Raw genomic sequence first — 18,088 nt, 5'->3', positions numbered from 1 at the left:
TTTTGGTTGGCAAAAAAATTAATAAAAGCTTGCATATATAATCTGTTTTTATGGAGGTCCATGTATCATTTTTGACCCACAGACGACTTTGACTCGGATGCACTCGCGCGCTCATACACATAACGCGTGCCTCAATTCTAAACGACGAACGAAACTTTTCATGTCCAGCTCCCTGCAGTCGTAATGTATTCTCTCCTACGCAAGTCGGCTGCGTCTGCAAAACGTTGTTGTTTTTTACGATAATAACTACACCGCACAAGCCTGGGCTGTGCGAATTCCACACGAGAGAGAGAGAGAGAAAGAGCGTAATCATCATCTCCGCGCGCGAGCTGAAACAACAACAATCATTTAACGCGCGTATATAGTAGCGGTTGCGCGCAGCTCGGCATTTAAAAGCAAAAAAAAAACAATAACTATAATAAAAGAAATTGTGTTTCGCGCGCAGAAAACGAGATGATCATATGCTTGCTTGGGCTCGCGCGTAGTTTTCGCTTTCGTGGTACGCAGAGATTTTGTGCGCGCAGCGCAGCGATCCACGGCGAGAGAAGATCGTTACTCGATGGTTGAACGTTTCTCGTGCAATTTTTCAAGCGAGGATTATAAAGCGTCAGTCGCGTGTCAAAATTTAAATTCGGCGCCGTACGATTTTTTTTCGCATCGTCGAAATACATCGAACGTCGTATAGAGAAGAACGACGTGCACCGCCAGTGGGTATACGTGGCCAGCGTAATTCCTGTAAATATATAATATAAAACGCAGGACTGCAGGAGAGGAGCGAGTAAAATGGAAAACGCCGAAGCGCAGCAGCAGTAACACACACACACACAGCAGCGAAGCAAGGGAGCAAAAGAGACGCGAGACCGGTCTAACCACATGTTTGCCGGCCTCCTCGCGATATTTATATATACACATCGGATGGCTCTGCTCCTTTCGGTCTGCAGTAAGTATCGTATAATGTACTTGCGCGCATAAATGTTGACGCTGCAGCGAGTATAAATATAAGTGCGTGGATATATGTGTCTGTGAGCAAAGGTGGATCCGTTAGGCCACGTTCACACCGTTTCGCAAAAGAAAACTGCATCTCGAGTCTACGTCCTTTCTTCCTCTTCGATGCGCGCTCGATGTTTATCGCTTCGCTCTCGTATACTACTACTACCCATTGTATATAACTCCTCATAGTAGAGAGAACTTTCCTTCTCCCTAAACTCACTACGCTATATATATTATATACTCGAGGTCATTGAGCATCCTCCTCGCGAAGCTGCTGCTCCGTTCTTAGCCCTTAATGGAATAACATTTGCCCATTGGCTTTCGCAGCATCTGTAGTAGTAGTAGTAGTAGTAGCTGTTAATAGGCTTTCGTCTATACCCAACCACCCCATATATATATTCTCCTCGAGTAGTGCTCGCGGCTTTTCCGAAAATTGATCGATGCAGCTCGAGTGCGGACGACGCCGTCGCTCTGTGTAACATCGTCATGAAGCGTAATACATAAGAGTCACTGCGTTCGGAAAAAACAAGGGGCTGTGTAACTGGCAGCTCTTCGTCGTCGTCGTCGTCGTCGTCGTTGTTGCTGTTGTTTTCGTTTTTTATCGGAGTAACGTCGAATTTTTTTTACCGACGCATGGGATCGAGGCAAGGCGCACATCGCGTTGTAATATATGTACGCGCGCAGCTGCATATAGGTATACGTACACACAAGCCAAGTAGAGACTCGCGCGCGATGAATTATTGCCGACGAAAAGCGCGAGCGATAAATCATCGGCCAAAGGACAGGCTAATTGGGCAAAAAATTCATCGAAGCGTGTACTTGCATCGCACGCGTGTACACAAACACACGTACAGTACACACAGACACGGTTACTTCTCATCGTTGGCTCGATCTCTCGAGAGTCAAGGCCATATAATATTCGAACAAATAAGCAGCGATGTGCGGTGTGAGTGTCTCTCCGCTGCTGAGCTTGAAAAAGCTAATGACAACAAATCTGTGCAGTGGGACTGTTTGCGCATACGGATACGTTATACGTTCAATACGTACGATTATTAAACGTCGCATGCGTAAATATGACGATGCGTTAGCAAACAAACACACGCACACATGCACACGCGCCCACAAAGACAGATCAACTGGAAAAGTATCCGCTCTGACTGCGGCGGTGGTTGCGGCGATACGTGTATATGCGCACACGCACTATACTTATAAGAGCGCGGAGAGCGAGAGAGAGCGAGAGAGAGAAGGAGGAAGCGGCGAATTACAGCTATCTGACCCGCTGCTGCTGCTGCTGATGTTGCTGCGATGTCTCTTGGTATGTGTATGTGTGTATGTGAGTGTGTACAGAGACTACTCGATGGATGCATGTGGTATAGGATATATATATGCAAGAAAGAAAGAGGGAGATAGAGAGAAGAAGAAGAATGAAACGTCGAGCTGCACAGCTCCGAGACTCGCTAGTACATATACGTGTGAGGACTTTTATGCGCGTGTGTGCGCATAGATGCAATACAACAACGGCAACGGAAACAGCAGCAGCAACAGCGAAAGGTTTCTCTCTACGCGCGCACTATAATGCACGGGCACACAGACTCCTCTTCTTTGGCTCGGCCATTTAAAATTTAAATAGCTGTCCATTAGCCTCGGCTGCTGCGGCACTGCACATTCTTGATTCAACAACGCAGCAGCAGCCAATGTCGACTTTTATAATACTCGACGAGAGTGAGAGAGACAGCTCGCATCCGCCGAATAATAAAGCAGCGTATACATATATTTATATAATAATAATAAAAAACGAGAGAGATTCGTTCGCGCGAGCGGGTAAAATTAAACGCCGCATATATACTCTCCTTCCATCTCTCTCGAAATTTGAAATCCTTCTCTGAGCGAGCGCCGTAAAAAAAACTCGCGAGGATTTTATTTTTTTTATATCATATCGGCAAGAGGCAGAGAGAGAGAGAGAGAGAGAGAGAGAGAGAGAGAGAGAGAGAAAATATTTTCGAATGTAGCCTCCGCTGCTGGAGAGGAGAGTATAGTCGTAAAAAAAAGGAACAGGTAAATCAGAAAGCAGGAACGAGTAGTAGTCGTCGTGCGCGCATATGCAAAGGATCTGGCGAAGCAATTCGCTAGAGCCGTTGCATATATATAGACAGCTCTTCGGATATTCTACGGATGAAAAAGCGAAAGGCCGCCATAAGTTGCAGGTGTCGCGCACGTCTCTTTCTCTCAATGTAGATGCATATAATATGCGCTGGCATGTGTGATAGCACAAGCTCGATGTGTGCGAGTGTGTACGTATCATCGATGAGGAGAGATATAACAAATATTTATTCCATGCTCTTGACTTTTACTCTCGACGTATTATACATACACACATATACGATCGCGAGTCGAAGATTTGAAAGTAAAATTCGCCAAAGCGTTCGGAGCGGGGTATCATCGCTCGTGCGCATAGCTCACCTCCGAAGCGAGAGAGAGAGACAGAAAATCCCGCGCCATACGATATCGAAAGAGAGAGAGAGAGACTCGAGCCGCAGCAGCTACCGGGCACACTATAGGATATATGCTGGCGCCGCGCGAAAGAGCAAATTTCTCCCACTAGAATTATAATTAATTAACGCTATCGAGACTTATATATATGCACCGCTAAGCGCTCCATACGTAACCGAGAGCGATTTCCAACTTCTATTACCGGAGAGCGCGAAACTTACCACGCCGAAGTTGAAGAGACCCTATGTATAAATCGAATCGTGCCGAGAGCTTGCACGAAGACACGTTGACTGTCTAATTTTGTTGAAGTTTTTTTTAAAAGTACGTGCGTGGTATAAAAATGTACATGGAGATAGGGGGAAAGAAAGGAGATGGTATTTTAAATATTGATCAGTTGATGCGAGATGCCAAAGGAAAAATTGTCGAGTCCTTTGACCTTTTTTAGTCGATTGCACGCGTTGATGATTATACTATAGAGGACACAGAGTATTTATTATTACTTAAATTGCCGTATTTCAAATCTGTTCACCGCCGGCAGTGGCGGATTATAAAGCACGCCAATCTATTAACCCTGTTTTTTGTGTGAGCTCGATGTTGTCAGTAGGAAGTTTTTCGGAGTTCTTGGTTTTAGAAGGCCGAAAAATTTCTCGACAGCATCGTCGCCAAGTTAGAATTTTAAATTGGTTTATATATTGTAAGTATCGATAGATAAATGGTAACTTAATTGTAAACAATACAATCGTAAATAATTTTGACATCGTTCCTTGGATACATTGATCATGTGTATAATAAAAATAAATTAGTTTAAATTTTGTCTTTCGCGATGAAACAAGCCACATCACTAAAACTAAATAGAAAGTTTCATCGTTCGATTTAGACTCCAAAATGGATAAAAGTGAGCAAAAATCCGAGGAAATTGTCTCGAATGATAATTCAACCGAACGCGTGGTTGTTGTTTCAGACGACAAAAAATACATTTGTGATATTCCTCGGAATGCATTTACACTGGAATCAAACATGCAAACAAACAATAAACAAAAAGACTACTCATGTGAAAAGTGCGAAGAGAAATTCGAATTTCGGAGTCATTTAAGTAGATACCAAATATCAGAACACAAAGGCCCAAACGATTTTAAATGCGAACAGTGCAAGAAAAAATTTGTGAAAAAATCAAGTTTATTCGCGCATCAAAAATTAGCACACAAAGATCTTAAAGATTTCACATGTAACAAATGCAAGAGGAAATTTGAAAATAAATCAACTTTACTCAAACACAAAAAAATATTCCACGAAGTTTTCAAAAATTACTTATGTGAAATGTGCGCGAAAAGATTTGACAACAGACATAAATTATTCGTGCACATACAAACGGTACACGAGGGTCTCAAAGATCTCGCCTCCAAAGTTTTCAAAAATTACTTCTGCGACGATTGCGGGAAGAAATTCGGACAAAAATGGGAATTGTTCAGGCATCAAAAAACAGTCCACGAATGTCGCAAAGATTATGCATGTAACAAATGTGAAAAAAAATTTGCCCAAAAATCGAGTTTGCTCTACCATAAAAAATCAGTACACGAAGGTCGCAAAGATTACTCATGTGACAAATGCGAAAAAAAATTCGGACAAAAATATGATTTATTAAAGCACCAAAGAACAGTACACGAAGGTCGAAAAGATTTTGCATGTGAAAGATGTGAGAAGATATTTGGACTGAAATCAAGTTTACTTTCGCACCAAAAAATAGTACACGAAGGTCGCAAGGATTATACCTGTGACAACTGTCAGAAGAAATTTGGAGAAAGACGGAATTTGCTCGTACACATAAAGTCAGTACATGAAGGTCGGAAAGATTTCGAATGCGACAAATGCAAGAAAAAATTTAACAGTAAACAATATCTGCGTCTTCATCAGAAGACGGTACACGAAGGTCACAAAGATTACGAATGCGGCAGATGTGAGCGAAAATTTGGATTAAAGCCAGATCTGTTTCGCCACCAAAAGACTGTTCACGAAGGTCGCAAAGATCACCCATGTGACAAGTGCGAAAAGAAATTTGGAGTAAAATCGAGTTTGCTTTTGCACCAAAGGGTGGTCCACGAAGGGCGGAAAGATTTTGCATGCGACAAGTGCAAGAAGAAATATACACAAAAACAGAGTTTGGTCTACCACCAAAGGGTAGTACATGAAGGCCGCAAAGGTTTCGTGTGCGACAAGTACCGGGAGAAGTTTAAAAGAAAATCGTATTTGCTTGTCCATCAAAAGACAGTACAAGAGGGTCGAAAAGATTACGCGTGTGACAAGTGCGAAAAGAAATTTACGGAAAAAGGGAATTTGCTCGTACACACAAAGACAGTACACGAAGGTCGAAAAGATTTCGGATGTAACAAATGTGAGAAAAAATTTGGACTTAAATATAATTTGTTAAACCATGAAAGAACTGTCCACGAAAATCGCAAGGATTTTGCATGTGACAGGTGCGACAAGAAATTTGGACAAAAAGTGAATTTGCTCAGACACCAAATGACCTGTAACAAATAAAGTAATAATGATTGACAAATAGTAAATATGTGTATAGATACTCATAAATGTTTTACGAAAATTTGGATAAAAATCGTGCATTTATCATTATGTACTGTTTAAACCTCGGGCGTTCAATTACTATATTACACCTTCGTACACTAACGTTGTAGATGTAGATGAGTGCGATTATATTATATATCTTCTAATTATTTATTTTCTACCTCGTAGCCGATAGTGGCTTATGGAGAACAATAACAAAACTATAGCGTGGCGAGTTGTTCAGATATTGTACGGACAATGTATAAACAGATAAATCGGTACCTTAGTTGTGAACAATATGATAATACAGAATTATAATATAGTCCCTTGAACACTGATCGTGTTTATAGTGAAAATAAATTAGTTTGAATGTTGTCTTTCCCGATCAAACAAGACATCATACCGAAAGATAAATTTTACTGCTTTAATTTTCGTGGCACTAAATAGAAGAATCCAACGTTTAATTTAGGCACCGAAATGGATAAAAGTGAGAAGAAATCCGTGGAAGTGGTCGCAGACGACAAAAAATATGCTTGTGATATTTGTCAGGAAATATTTACAATAAAATCAAATATGATTTTACATCGATACACTGTTCACAGTGAACAAGAAAAATACTCTTGTGACAAGTGTGAGAAGAAATTTGTGATGAAATCTTGTTTGGTTATGCATCAAAGATTAATACACAGAAATCGCGAGGATTTCACAAGCAAAAAATGCGAGAAAACATTTAAAAATGAATCAAGTTTACTCGCGCACAAAAACATATTTCACGAAGTTTTCAAAAATTACTCATGTGAAATGTGTGCGAAGAGATTTGATACGATACAAAGTTGGATCTTGCACATAAAAACAGACCACGAAGGTCGCAGAGAATATGCATGTGATAAGTGTGAGAAAAAATTTTCACATGAAGCGACTTTGGTCTACCACCAAAAGTTAGTACACGTAGTTCGAAAATATTACACATGCGACAAGTGTGAGAAGACATTTGTGACTCAAGGTGTTTTGACTAGGCACCGGGAAACGGCCCATGAAAATCGAAAAAATTACTCATGCGAAGATTGCGAGAAAATATTTGAAAATGAATCAAATTTATTTAATCACAAAAAAGTATTCCACAAAGTTTTCAGAGACTACTCATGTGAAATTTGCACTAAAATATTTGATAATAAATACAGTTTGCTCTTGCACGTAAAGACAGTCCACGAAGATTATCCGCGAAGAAATTACCTGCGCGATAAGGACGAGAAAAAAGTTGAAAGTAGATCAGATTTTTCGATACACCAAACAGCATTACACGAAATTTGCAAAGATTATGCGTGCGACAGGTGCGAAAAAAATTTAAAAAAAAAATCGACTTTACTCACCCATCTAAAGACAATCCATGACGGTCGCAAAGATTATGTATGCGACGACTGCGATAAGACATTTGGAACTCAAAGCAATTTGGTAAGACACCAGAAAGAAGTCCAAGTTGGTCGCAAAGATTTCGCATGTGATAATTGCGAGAAGATATTTGGGAGAAAATCACATTTGCTCGATCATCTAAAGACAGTCCACGAAGGTCAAAAAGATTACGCATGTGATAAGTGCGAGAAGAAATTTGGACAAAAGTCCAGTTTGCTCTTTCACCTGAAGACGTTTCATGAAGGTCGAAAAGATTACGCGTGCGACAGATGCGAAAAGAAATTTGGACAAAAAAATAATTTGCTTATGCATAAAAAGACAGTCCACGAAGGTCGCAAAGATTACGCATGTGATAAGTGCGAGAAGAAGTTCGGACAAAAATCAGATTTGTTTCGGCACCAGAAGATAGTACACGAAGGTAGTAAAGATTACGCATGCGACAAGTGCAAAAAGAAGTTCGGACAAAAATCACATTTGTTGCGGCATCAAAGGGAAGTCAATAAATGTCACAAGAATTACTATTGCAACAATTCCGAAAAGAAATTTGGACAAAAAAATAATTTGCTCATGCATCAAAAGACAGTCCATGAAGGTCGGAAAGATTTCGCATGCGACAGATGCGAAAAGAAATTTGGACAAAAAAATAATTTGCTTATGCATAAAAAGACAGTCCACGAAGGTCGCAAAGATTACGCATGTGATAAGTGCGAGAAGAAGTTCGGACAAAAATCAGATTTGTTTCGGCACCAAAAGACAGTACACGAAGGTATCAAAGATTTCGCTTGCGACATGTGCGAGAAAAAATTTGGTCATCGATTCAGTTTTTTCAGACATCGAAGAACAGTACACGAAGTTTACAAAGATAACGAGATCAATAAGAGTGAAAATTAGACGTGGGATTATAAATTTTGAGTTGAAACCAAAAAGTCCACATAATTCGTAGAAACTACCACTACCACTCCATCAAATTATAAACTTACCCTGATATGTGAGATTTCTTAACTGGTAAATACTAGTAGTAGTTTTTTTACATAATTAGATGATTCAACTGTATTATAATCATATTCAGTGAGACAATATATTTTATATGATGGATTGCTTTGCAATTAACACGGATTAATTATTTTTCAATCAAAAAGCTGAATATTTTAATCTTTTATAAATAATTCATTGTTTTTTCAAACAGCTTGAACTTATTGTAGTAATACTCTGAATAGTTTCGCAGAGAATAATGGCGTACATTTCATCAGTGAAATAATGAAAATCGTTGGTTTTTTTTCTTGACCATTGTAAATATGTATAGAAACTAGCATATACATTTTTAGTACAAATTTTTCTAAAATTTGAATAAAAATTGTGACAATATTACTTTAAAATTATCAGATGCTTCCATAATTTTATTTCAAAGCGTCGTTATTAATTTTCCGAATTTTCAGAAATCAACTGCCTCAACCGAGCGGCTAATGAAAGTTTGTGTGCGGGAGCGGCGCCTTTTTTTAACTCGACTCTCGAGCACGCTCTGTCATTCTCGAGATGTCCCCGCGTGAGCGACATTTTCTCGCGGATAGTTTACGTTCTATTTTTTTATTTTTTTTTATTTTTACTATCCCCGCGGGCTCGAGTCCAAAGACTTTGTTCGAGTATCGGCATTTTACATCGATCGCCGCGCCGATGCCTCTCAGTATAGTTTTTACCTTCCCTTTTACACGCATAATTAGACGGGGGTGTACACGCGCCACACGGCAGTAAAACTTTAAATGCACCCAGTACACAAACGATGATGCTCGTCGGCTCGCTAAAAACGTGCGTGCATTTCTGTTTTCAAGCGAGGAGGAGAGTTTCCAATTATCCACACTTATATACCTCTCTACAGTACCTACCTATATATATAATACAGAGAGCACACCGGCCGCCGCTCTTTTATTCGTTCGCTATCGCAATCGACGACGACGACGTAAACTCGAGCAACGGCGAGCGAGGTCGAGTTTCAAATTGATTAAATTAATAAATCAAGCGTTTCGCCGAGGCGAAGTACAATTACCCTAGGCTCTCTCTCTCGGACGGTAAAAATTATACGGCCCGGCCCGGTCCCGATCGATCGATTGGCAGTATAATAAAAGGTGCCTAATACGATGTGCCGAGCAGCGAGCAACGAGTTTTTCAATCGGTTTCCTCGTAATGAGCTCGCGAGCTGTTACACGCACACAATTGCAGCTATATAATAATAATAAAAAACGTAGCCTTTACCGGGTGTACGCGAATCCAGAGGCGATCCATATACAGCTATAGGTATATGATGCATATATAAAATATATATTACGCGCGCGTAAGCGCAGGAGTGGAATTTTGTAATTTTTCCCGCGAAATCGGAATACGTTTTCATGCGAGCTTCGGGTTAATTTATCTTCTCGCTCGTGCGCGGTGGTGCTCGCGCTCGACTCTCCTCCTCCTCCTCGACGCAGAAAAAAAGTTAACGAGCGCCGTTGGCCGCAACGCAGCTGTTTTGAAGTGCGATAATCCATCATACTACTTTATAAATACGCGTGTGTATGCATCTTTTCTAAATGCATTATAAAAGTCATAAATTGTTAATCGCATTATATCTTTATACGTATGTGTGCGCGCGTGTGTATCTCTCACTTTGCCAACTGTTATAGGCAGCGCTAGAAGCGTATGCTCAATTATTTTTTCATCTAATTTAGTCGTATCTCGAAATTTATCGAGCGTGAGATATTTGATTTATTTTCACGCCGAGGCGAAATCGGCCTCTCTCTCTCTGCGCCTCGCTTATTTTTTCCAGCCTCTATGCCTGAATTTCCCCTTCGCTTACTCTTTTTTAAAAGCGAATTTAATATAGTCTACCGTGTATTATATACGCAGCGGTTCTCTAGTTATCGAGTGTAAATGAACGAACACAATGTAGAGCCGCCGCTGCGCCAATTTCACGCGACTGCGTGCGTGATGGTGGACTCGACTGCTTTCGCGGCGGCTCACGCGAGAGCTGACACATAAGCCCAAGCATATAACCGACTCTGGAATTATTAAAACAATATGACTAAACGAGGAGACTCTCGCCAGAGGAAGAGGAGAGGAGAGAGAGAAAAAAAGAGAGAGAGATTCGTACTCGGGGCGCGTCGTTAAATTAATTGCCACGAAATTGCGCCCCTCTTTCCCCCTCAGCGTTGGACGTAATAATATCGAGCCTCGGCTCTGTGCTGCATGCTGGCAACAGCAGATTGAACGAATGCAAATGCGGCGGCGGCAACGGCCGATGCTGCATGAGATTTGAATAATTGATTGGCAGTTCGTGTCGATTAAAATGCTGAAAGATTCAAACGACGCCTCGCGTCCGCGCGTAGGAGAATTTAGAGTACCATCATTTATATTTATGCAACTCGCGCGAGCAGCAGCAGCAGCGGCTTTCATTACCCAGTCGTGAAAATGCCAGAGCCGCCGAGGCAATTTCTACTACTAGCCGAGCCAAATCGTCGGCCAATTTTCTCTCTTACTCTGTGGGAATTAAATATAAAATAAAGAATGCCGCGAGCTCTGTGTACGTACAGTACGTGTGCAGAGCTGCGGAAGCAAAAATCTAAGACTCGCGTTACACAAAATTTAATTCGTGTTTGAACGCGGTGGGGTGTACCGCGCAGCTTAAAACGAGCGAAAAACCTCTAATTTCTTGTGATTCACACCGACGTCGTTCATTGCTCATACAGCCGCGTGTGTTTTTTCAGGCAGCCGTACAGCTCCTTTGTAATAATATATACGACTCCGTAACGTGTACACGCGTTATGAAGATTATTATATTTCGTCTTTGTCACGGGGTTCGTTTATCTCTCGGATTCAATTTTCACGATACACGATGCGATGTCGTATGGAAATTTTAAACGCGCTTACAAATTAATCGAGATCAAAGTCGCATTCAATTGCGAGCTTTTGGATTCGATCGACAGATAGAGTATCCGTGAACTCGCAAGTGGCAAGTCGGATGTCCGATTAGTATATATTTACGAATTTTATGTTTATTAGAACAATTAGCCGTGATTCTCAAATACGCTATTATGTACTGCATCCTTTTATTTACTCCGTTAATCCCCGAAAAAAACATACACGCGGTCGCGGAGTGACGGAGAGCGAGTTTTAAGCTCGCGCGTATACCCGGCAGAGAATTGAAACGCGCGGAATAAATTTGCCGGACGCTTTTCTGACGGACGCTGTATTACATTACGACGGTATATAAAGGAAGAGTAAGCTGCTGAAGCTGAAGCCGCCGCAGGGGATAAATACAACAGACAAAAAGGTTGAATTTTAAAGCCGTGAAAATTTCGTAAGTCCGACTAGAGGATCAGGAGGGAGGTAAAAGATTTAATTAAAGATGCATCGGCGCATATTTGTTTCTTGATGTATTATATATACGATATATCATTACCGGTTTCATGGCCACGCAGCTGTGTGTAATATAGCGGTGACCATGACTGCACAGCAGCAGAGTTAACAGCAATCGGCGCGTCGAGATTCGTGTGTTTTAATTGCTCCGAATGCTGCTTCTTTTATCGCGCAATAATAACGCGGGCGACGCGACATGTACACAAGTATATATTACACCATATCTTGATAAGTTATTCTCCATCTTAAAAACACTTTTGGCCGTTTTCTCGCGCGCGATTAATCGGAAGAAAAGAGACGCTGCAGCGCATATATGTATATGCACTCGCGCTTACGGGATTTTTCGCGCTCGGCCGGGTCTCTTCCTGTATAGATTACGTGTGGACGAGCTGCTGCCGCTGCACACGTGTAATTTACGAGGGAAATACCGGGAATTTTTGTACGAGTGCCCCGTTGAGGACGATCTCGAGAGCTGCTGCTGCTGCTGCTGCTGACGATGAAAAGCTTCGCGGCATAATCGCGGCTCGCTAAGTGTATACGTGTGTATATGCGGAATCGATCGCGTCACGCCAGGTAGTACATAATACGTTACGTGCGGCTCGAGGGGCGCACGTACATATAGGTATGTGTTTAAGCACGCGCCAAAGACTGTCACTACTGTACCTATATGTAATGCTATATTTACCTACTTCGATATATTACATGCATATACTGCAGCTAGTGGCGTGAAAAAACGTGTATATGCGTGTGTACCTTCGCACACGACTACGAGCGAGTAGAGAGAATGTGTAAAGAGTAGCGAAAAATTGACTTTTGATCACGCGTCGATCGAGGAGAGAGAAAAAACGCTCTGAATTTTCTGGCTCGCGATGATTGGTACGTGCGCGCGCGCGATGAAAATTACGTCGTCGAACGCGCGTGCGATAACGACTCGCGAATTAGGACGCACGCATTAAACGACTGTAACGCATTAAGTACATTATTACTCTTGTGCATCGATGTATAATCGGTGCAGTGAAAAAATAACGTGTGTGCGCTGGGATTCAATAACGCGTATCGCATGAAAAATTCATTTTTGTCATGAATATATGGATTTTTCGAACCATGCACGCACACGCGAGCTGCTTTGCATAGGCTAATACTCGTCGCGGTGGCCACTGCGCCATGGCGACATTTTCCATTTGCGGTTTAATTTTCTGTTATACCCGCGCGCGCGCACACACACGCCCATATTGCGTTGGTGGTGGCCGCTGCCGCCGAGAGAGAGAGAGCTTTGAGCACACGCCATTGCTATACATACACAGGCAAGCCTATATAAATATATAGAATTTAAAGCCAAAGAGCTCAAAGAATGCCCATTCGACGATCTAATTAAAGACGCGCGAGCATGTAGTATATACAAAGGCGGATCGTATGTGTGCGTTCTCTTTTTCTAATTGACTCTCGTTTCGTGCACACGAGACTCTGTACTGTACTGTATCTGCTGCGGAGGAGGCGGTCTATAACACACAGACATGGTATAGAAAAGTAGAGAGAGAGAGAGAGAGAGAGAGAGAGAGAGAGAAGCGGCGGAGAAAAAAAATGAAGAGGTTTCGGAGTTCTGTATGTTTTACGCGGGATAATAAGTGAAGCAAGTTGCGGTTATCCCGATTTCGCGCGCGCACTGTCGTACAATGTGACTGCACACGGCTATACGTACCTGTATATGGGTTTTAATTAACTTTATATATACTTTGTCGTTCGTTTCTTTTTTTTTTCATCAATTTTTTTGATCATTACCGGTTTTTCATCATACATGCCAGCCACACACACACGTTTTATCAGAAAATTTTTAATGACTTAGGTACATATGGAGTAGTGGCAACGGACGCACTCACGAGGTATGCACCGAGTAGTGATATCTCGCATGCGGCGGCGGCACATACACGACGATGAAAAATGTATAATCCCAAGCCGAGAGAGACACTTGTGAATGCAGCAAAGCGCAGAGAACAACTTCTGCTCTTCTCTCTCTATATATGTATGATTTGTTGAGGAATTATTGAAACGGGTACTTTATAATGCACATATATATGGAGAAAGAGAGAGGATCCGAAGCTCGGAATTATCTCTCTCTCTTTTTCTTCGGCGTGTATGCAGTGCACTACTGCTACTACAACTTATATACCCAACACAACTCGTGCTGCTGCTGCTGCTGCTGCTGCTCCCGTATAGATCGATCAATTTTTTTTCACCCCTTCTCCTTTCTCCTTCTTCCTTTCACTATACTATCCATATCTATATACTTGCGCCGAGCTTATTATAAATCAAAAACTCGTTGAATTATATTCGACAAAACGATGAGAAGAGAGGCGAGAGCGGAAAAAAAGAAAAAAAGTTTTCCATACGTTCGCTGCCGCTGCTGCTGCGGCTTTTGTTTGCCCATCGACCCGTGCAGTGCTGCTGCTGCTGCGCGAGAGATGGATATATAATTATATTTACAATTTATTGCGCGAATTAATCTTGTGATATATGAAATGTTTGTGTGTGTCGCGACGCGTTTCCTTCGCGCGATAAAAATTACATGGACGTTCTTCTAGTATCGTTATTTGAGATTAAACTCGATTTTACCAAAGACAGTTATACCAAAGACACTGCGATGCTATTTGGAAAAAATGTTGAAATGACGTGAACAGTTTTTTAACTTTTTTGGATATACCTTTCCGATGGAATATATTCAATCAATCAATCGTTCGAATAGGCCAAATTGACAGATTTCCTCAAAAAATCCAATGAATAACTTAAAATCGAGGCGACTGTCAACAGACAAGGGTTAGTATATCGATTACATTTTTCAAACAAAAAAAGGATCCATCGATTCGGTAATCCAAGGTTTTTTTTTATTTTTCCACTCGACTAGGTATGCGTTTTCACTACTCGAGTATCTTTCTCGAAAAATATCATTTTATTTTGTTTCGGAGCATGCGAGAGATAGGCCATATTTTTACAGAAAAAATAGGTGAGGAGTTCACATCTCGTATAACATCAGTGACACATTTACCGCGAAGCAAATTGTCATTAGCGGAAGTGAATAAGGAGAGAAATCATATTACGTTATAGGTATATAGCGGATCCGGCGTCAACCTTTACTCCGCTCAATTTCGAAAATTACGTTATAGCCTCGAACTGCAACACGCGTAAACAAAAGAAAACGCGCGCTCGAGATAAGATGGCGCACGAAATGTTCAAGAAAATTGACGGGAAAATCGATTTATCGAAAAAGCACGAGTTCGTTGACATTTATTAGCGTCGTAAATCGAGAGCAACGAGTTTCCGCCTGTCGTTTTGTAAATAACCACGAATATATGATAAGTGATATATATTTCCATAACACGACGCGAGTTTAGAAGGATTACTCACGTGCGCCAACGTAAGTAGTAAAAGGAAGTTTTTTTTCTTCGTTCAGCAACGATAACAAACGTCAGCTAGGTGAGTCGCGAGCAGGAAACGATGGTTTGAAAATTGTGCATCGATCGGGTGGTTATGACAATAGCCAAACAATTATAACACTACTTTTACCATGAAAAAAAATTTGCACGAACCTGTATGCAGCTCGCAGTACAACGTTGGAAAATTTATATAGAAAGAGTTGCGTCGACGGCGCACGTTTTTTTTCTGTTCAGAGCACTTTTTCGCACTTCATTAGAAGATCAGAGAGATGGAGAGATACAAACGCACACACACGCACTATGTATGATTAATCTGGAAAGAGTAACGCGTCGCACATGTGATAACGATGTATAATACAGAGACAGATGCTGCGCTATACAGTCACAGCGTAGACACAGCAGGTTGACTAACACAGACACACACGCGCGCGCACGCGAGCACACGAAAAGAGGGGTTATAATATATACGTGCTGCACTCGAATATTATGGAGCCGCTTCGCGGAGTCTGCATACAGCGTTGATGTTGTATATTTTTCGCTGTATATAGTCGTCGCTCTCTACTGCACGCTGTGTACTCTTAACATGGACAGCACGAGTAGTATAACAACACACGTATTATACACACATAAACACACACCGCACGAACAGTAGAGAAAGAGAGAGAGAGAGACTGTATATGCACTCTCGAAGGGCAGCAGCGGCAGTAGCCCAGAGATATTTCCTACGCGATGCTCTCGCGAGGTTTTACGAACTTTGAGCTAACATCGAACGACGAGTAACGATACTGTTAGTTGCTGCTGTTTTTATTTATCTCGTTGTCGGCTCAGTGTGTGCGTGTGTGTGTATCCTCTCACGACAACAACGCACCGCTGCAACAGCACGACACGACGCCAAGAGGCAGCAAGAAAACACACACAATCGGCTCGATACTCCAGCAGCGACTACTGAGTTCAGCAGTCAGTGTGCAGCAGAGAGGGCCTCGTTGCATTGCAGTTCACTGAGACTGCCGCTGCGCCGTCTGCAAACTTTTCGCGCAGCGCCGCACGATCGCGGATAGCTGCTAACGCCGCCGATACTGTAGAGAACTGACGTTGGATATTGTGTAGGTATCGCAGACCCGTGCACGGTGAGTGCACGAGCACTGGGGGGCACTTGACTCGTGCATGCAGCACGAGGGCCGAAGTAGTAGTATAAAGAGGTGGCGCGCTCGGGGGTCAGTGCGGCAAGATTTGCAAACTGATTGAAAGAGACTCGATCGAGCATATAGGCAATTTCGCGCGCGACCGTCGTGCGCGACGTTTAGCGGCATCTGTCGGGGCGACTTTGGTTCAACTCGGCAGAGCCCTATAGTTTTAAATTAAATTATTGAATGGTTTCCATGTTATTTCTTTCGATAAAAACTTGCTGTTTTTGCCGATCACGACTATCTTAAAAAAAATCATCGGTTTTTCAGTCAATTTATCAACACGTTTTGTTAGCGCGTGTTTGATTGATTCCGGGTTGGAACATTATTACGCGAGGTTTATCGAAAATCGAGTAGCCAACTGAATGCTCGCTCAATTTAAAGTTTTAAACGAGACGTGAAAAAAGAACTCTCAGTTGAGCATGGCTTGAAGAGCTACGTAAACGAAGTATCCAAAAAATTCAGTAAGAGTAGCGATTGGTAGTACGCAAAGTCTGAAAACACCACTGCAATGTCGGGGTGCGAAGGTCTAATGATAGCTGAACGCCCATAATTCCAGTAATACACAATCGCTTTTCAGCATAATTTTTATTGAAATCTTAGGAAAAATATATGTATGAGTAGCTGTGTACATATTTACAATTGTCAAGCTTCATTTTTTCACGCAGTCATGAGTGCGCATAATCTGTACAACCTTTATGAACAGTATTTTAGTGTGAGAACCAATTCGATTTTTGTCCAAATTTCTTTTCGCACCTGTTGCATGGGAAATATTTGCGACCTTCGTGGACTGTCCTTTGATGTTTTCTCAAATTGCTTGGATCCCCAAATTTCTTTTCGCACCTGTAGCATGGGAAATCTTTGCGGCCTTCGTGGACGGTTTTTTGGTGTACGATCAAAGTTCTGCGAATCCCAAATTTCTTGTTGCATTTTTCACACGCGTAATTGTTTGACCTTTCATGGACTGTTTTCATGTGCACGAGCAAATGTGATTTTCTTCCAAATTTTTTCTCGTAATTGTCACCAGCCAAATCTCTGCGACCCTCATGTACTGTCTTGTGGTGTATGAGCAAAGCTGATTGTTGTCCAAATTTCTTCTCGCAATTGGGGCATGCGTAATCTCTGCGCCCGTCATGGATTGCCCTCTGGTGCTTAAACAAGTTTGATTTTAATCCGAATTTTTTCTCACACCTGTCACATGCAAAATCTTTTCGACCTTCGTGTACTGTCTGTTGATGCTTAAACATATTTGATTTTTTTGTAAATTTTATTTCGCATTTGTCAGACGAGTAATCTTTCCGACCTTCGTGTACAGTTTTTAAGTGGGTTAGCAAATTTGATTTGTATCCAAATATCTTATCCCACTGGTCACATGTGAAAGCTCTACACACTTCATGGACTGTCTTTTGGTGACTTATCAAATGGGGTTTTCGTCCGAATTTTTTATGGCACTTGTCACATGCATAGTTTCTGTGACCCTCGTGAACTGTTTTCATGTGCACGAGCAAATAATGTTTTTTTGCGAATTGCTTTTCGCATCTGTTGCATGCATAATCTTTCCGCCCTTCGTGTACGGTCTTCTGGTGCAAAAGCCAAGACGATTTGTGTCCAAATTTTATCTCGCACTTGTCACATGCG

General features: G+C 41.7%; 2 protein-coding genes across 3 annotated transcripts in view; one reads left to right on the top strand and one right to left on the bottom strand.

The window, feature by feature from the left end:
• LOC106648640 (putative polypeptide N-acetylgalactosaminyltransferase 9) overlaps positions 1 to 16,242 on the bottom strand; it is a 130,161-nt gene extending 113,919 nt beyond the window's left edge. For both annotated transcript variants that reach the window (XM_014365687.2, XM_014365688.2), the window contains exon 1: positions 15,420 to 16,242. The gene's annotated coding sequence lies outside the window, so the exon portion shown is untranslated. The remainder of the gene's footprint in view (positions 1 to 15,419) is intronic.
• On the top strand, positions 4,366 to 6,106 carry LOC111693970 (zinc finger protein 271-like). Its single transcript, XM_023460301.1, has 2 exons — positions 4,366 to 4,375; positions 5,102 to 6,106. Exons 1-2 carry the CDS (start codon positions 4,366 to 4,368, stop codon positions 6,016 to 6,018), a joined length of 927 nt encoding a protein of 308 aa, XP_023316069.1. The 3' UTR covers positions 6,019 to 6,106.
• Positions 16,243 to 18,088: the final 1,846 nt, after the last annotated feature.

Source organism: Trichogramma pretiosum, unplaced genomic scaffold, assembly GCF_000599845.2.
Source record: "Trichogramma pretiosum strain Unisexual culture from Peru unplaced genomic scaffold, Tpre_2.0 scaffold77, whole genome shotgun sequence".
In the NCBI taxonomy this organism is placed as follows: domain Eukaryota; kingdom Metazoa; phylum Arthropoda; class Insecta; order Hymenoptera; family Trichogrammatidae; genus Trichogramma; species Trichogramma pretiosum.
This window is presented reverse-complemented; position numbering and strand designations above follow the sequence as displayed.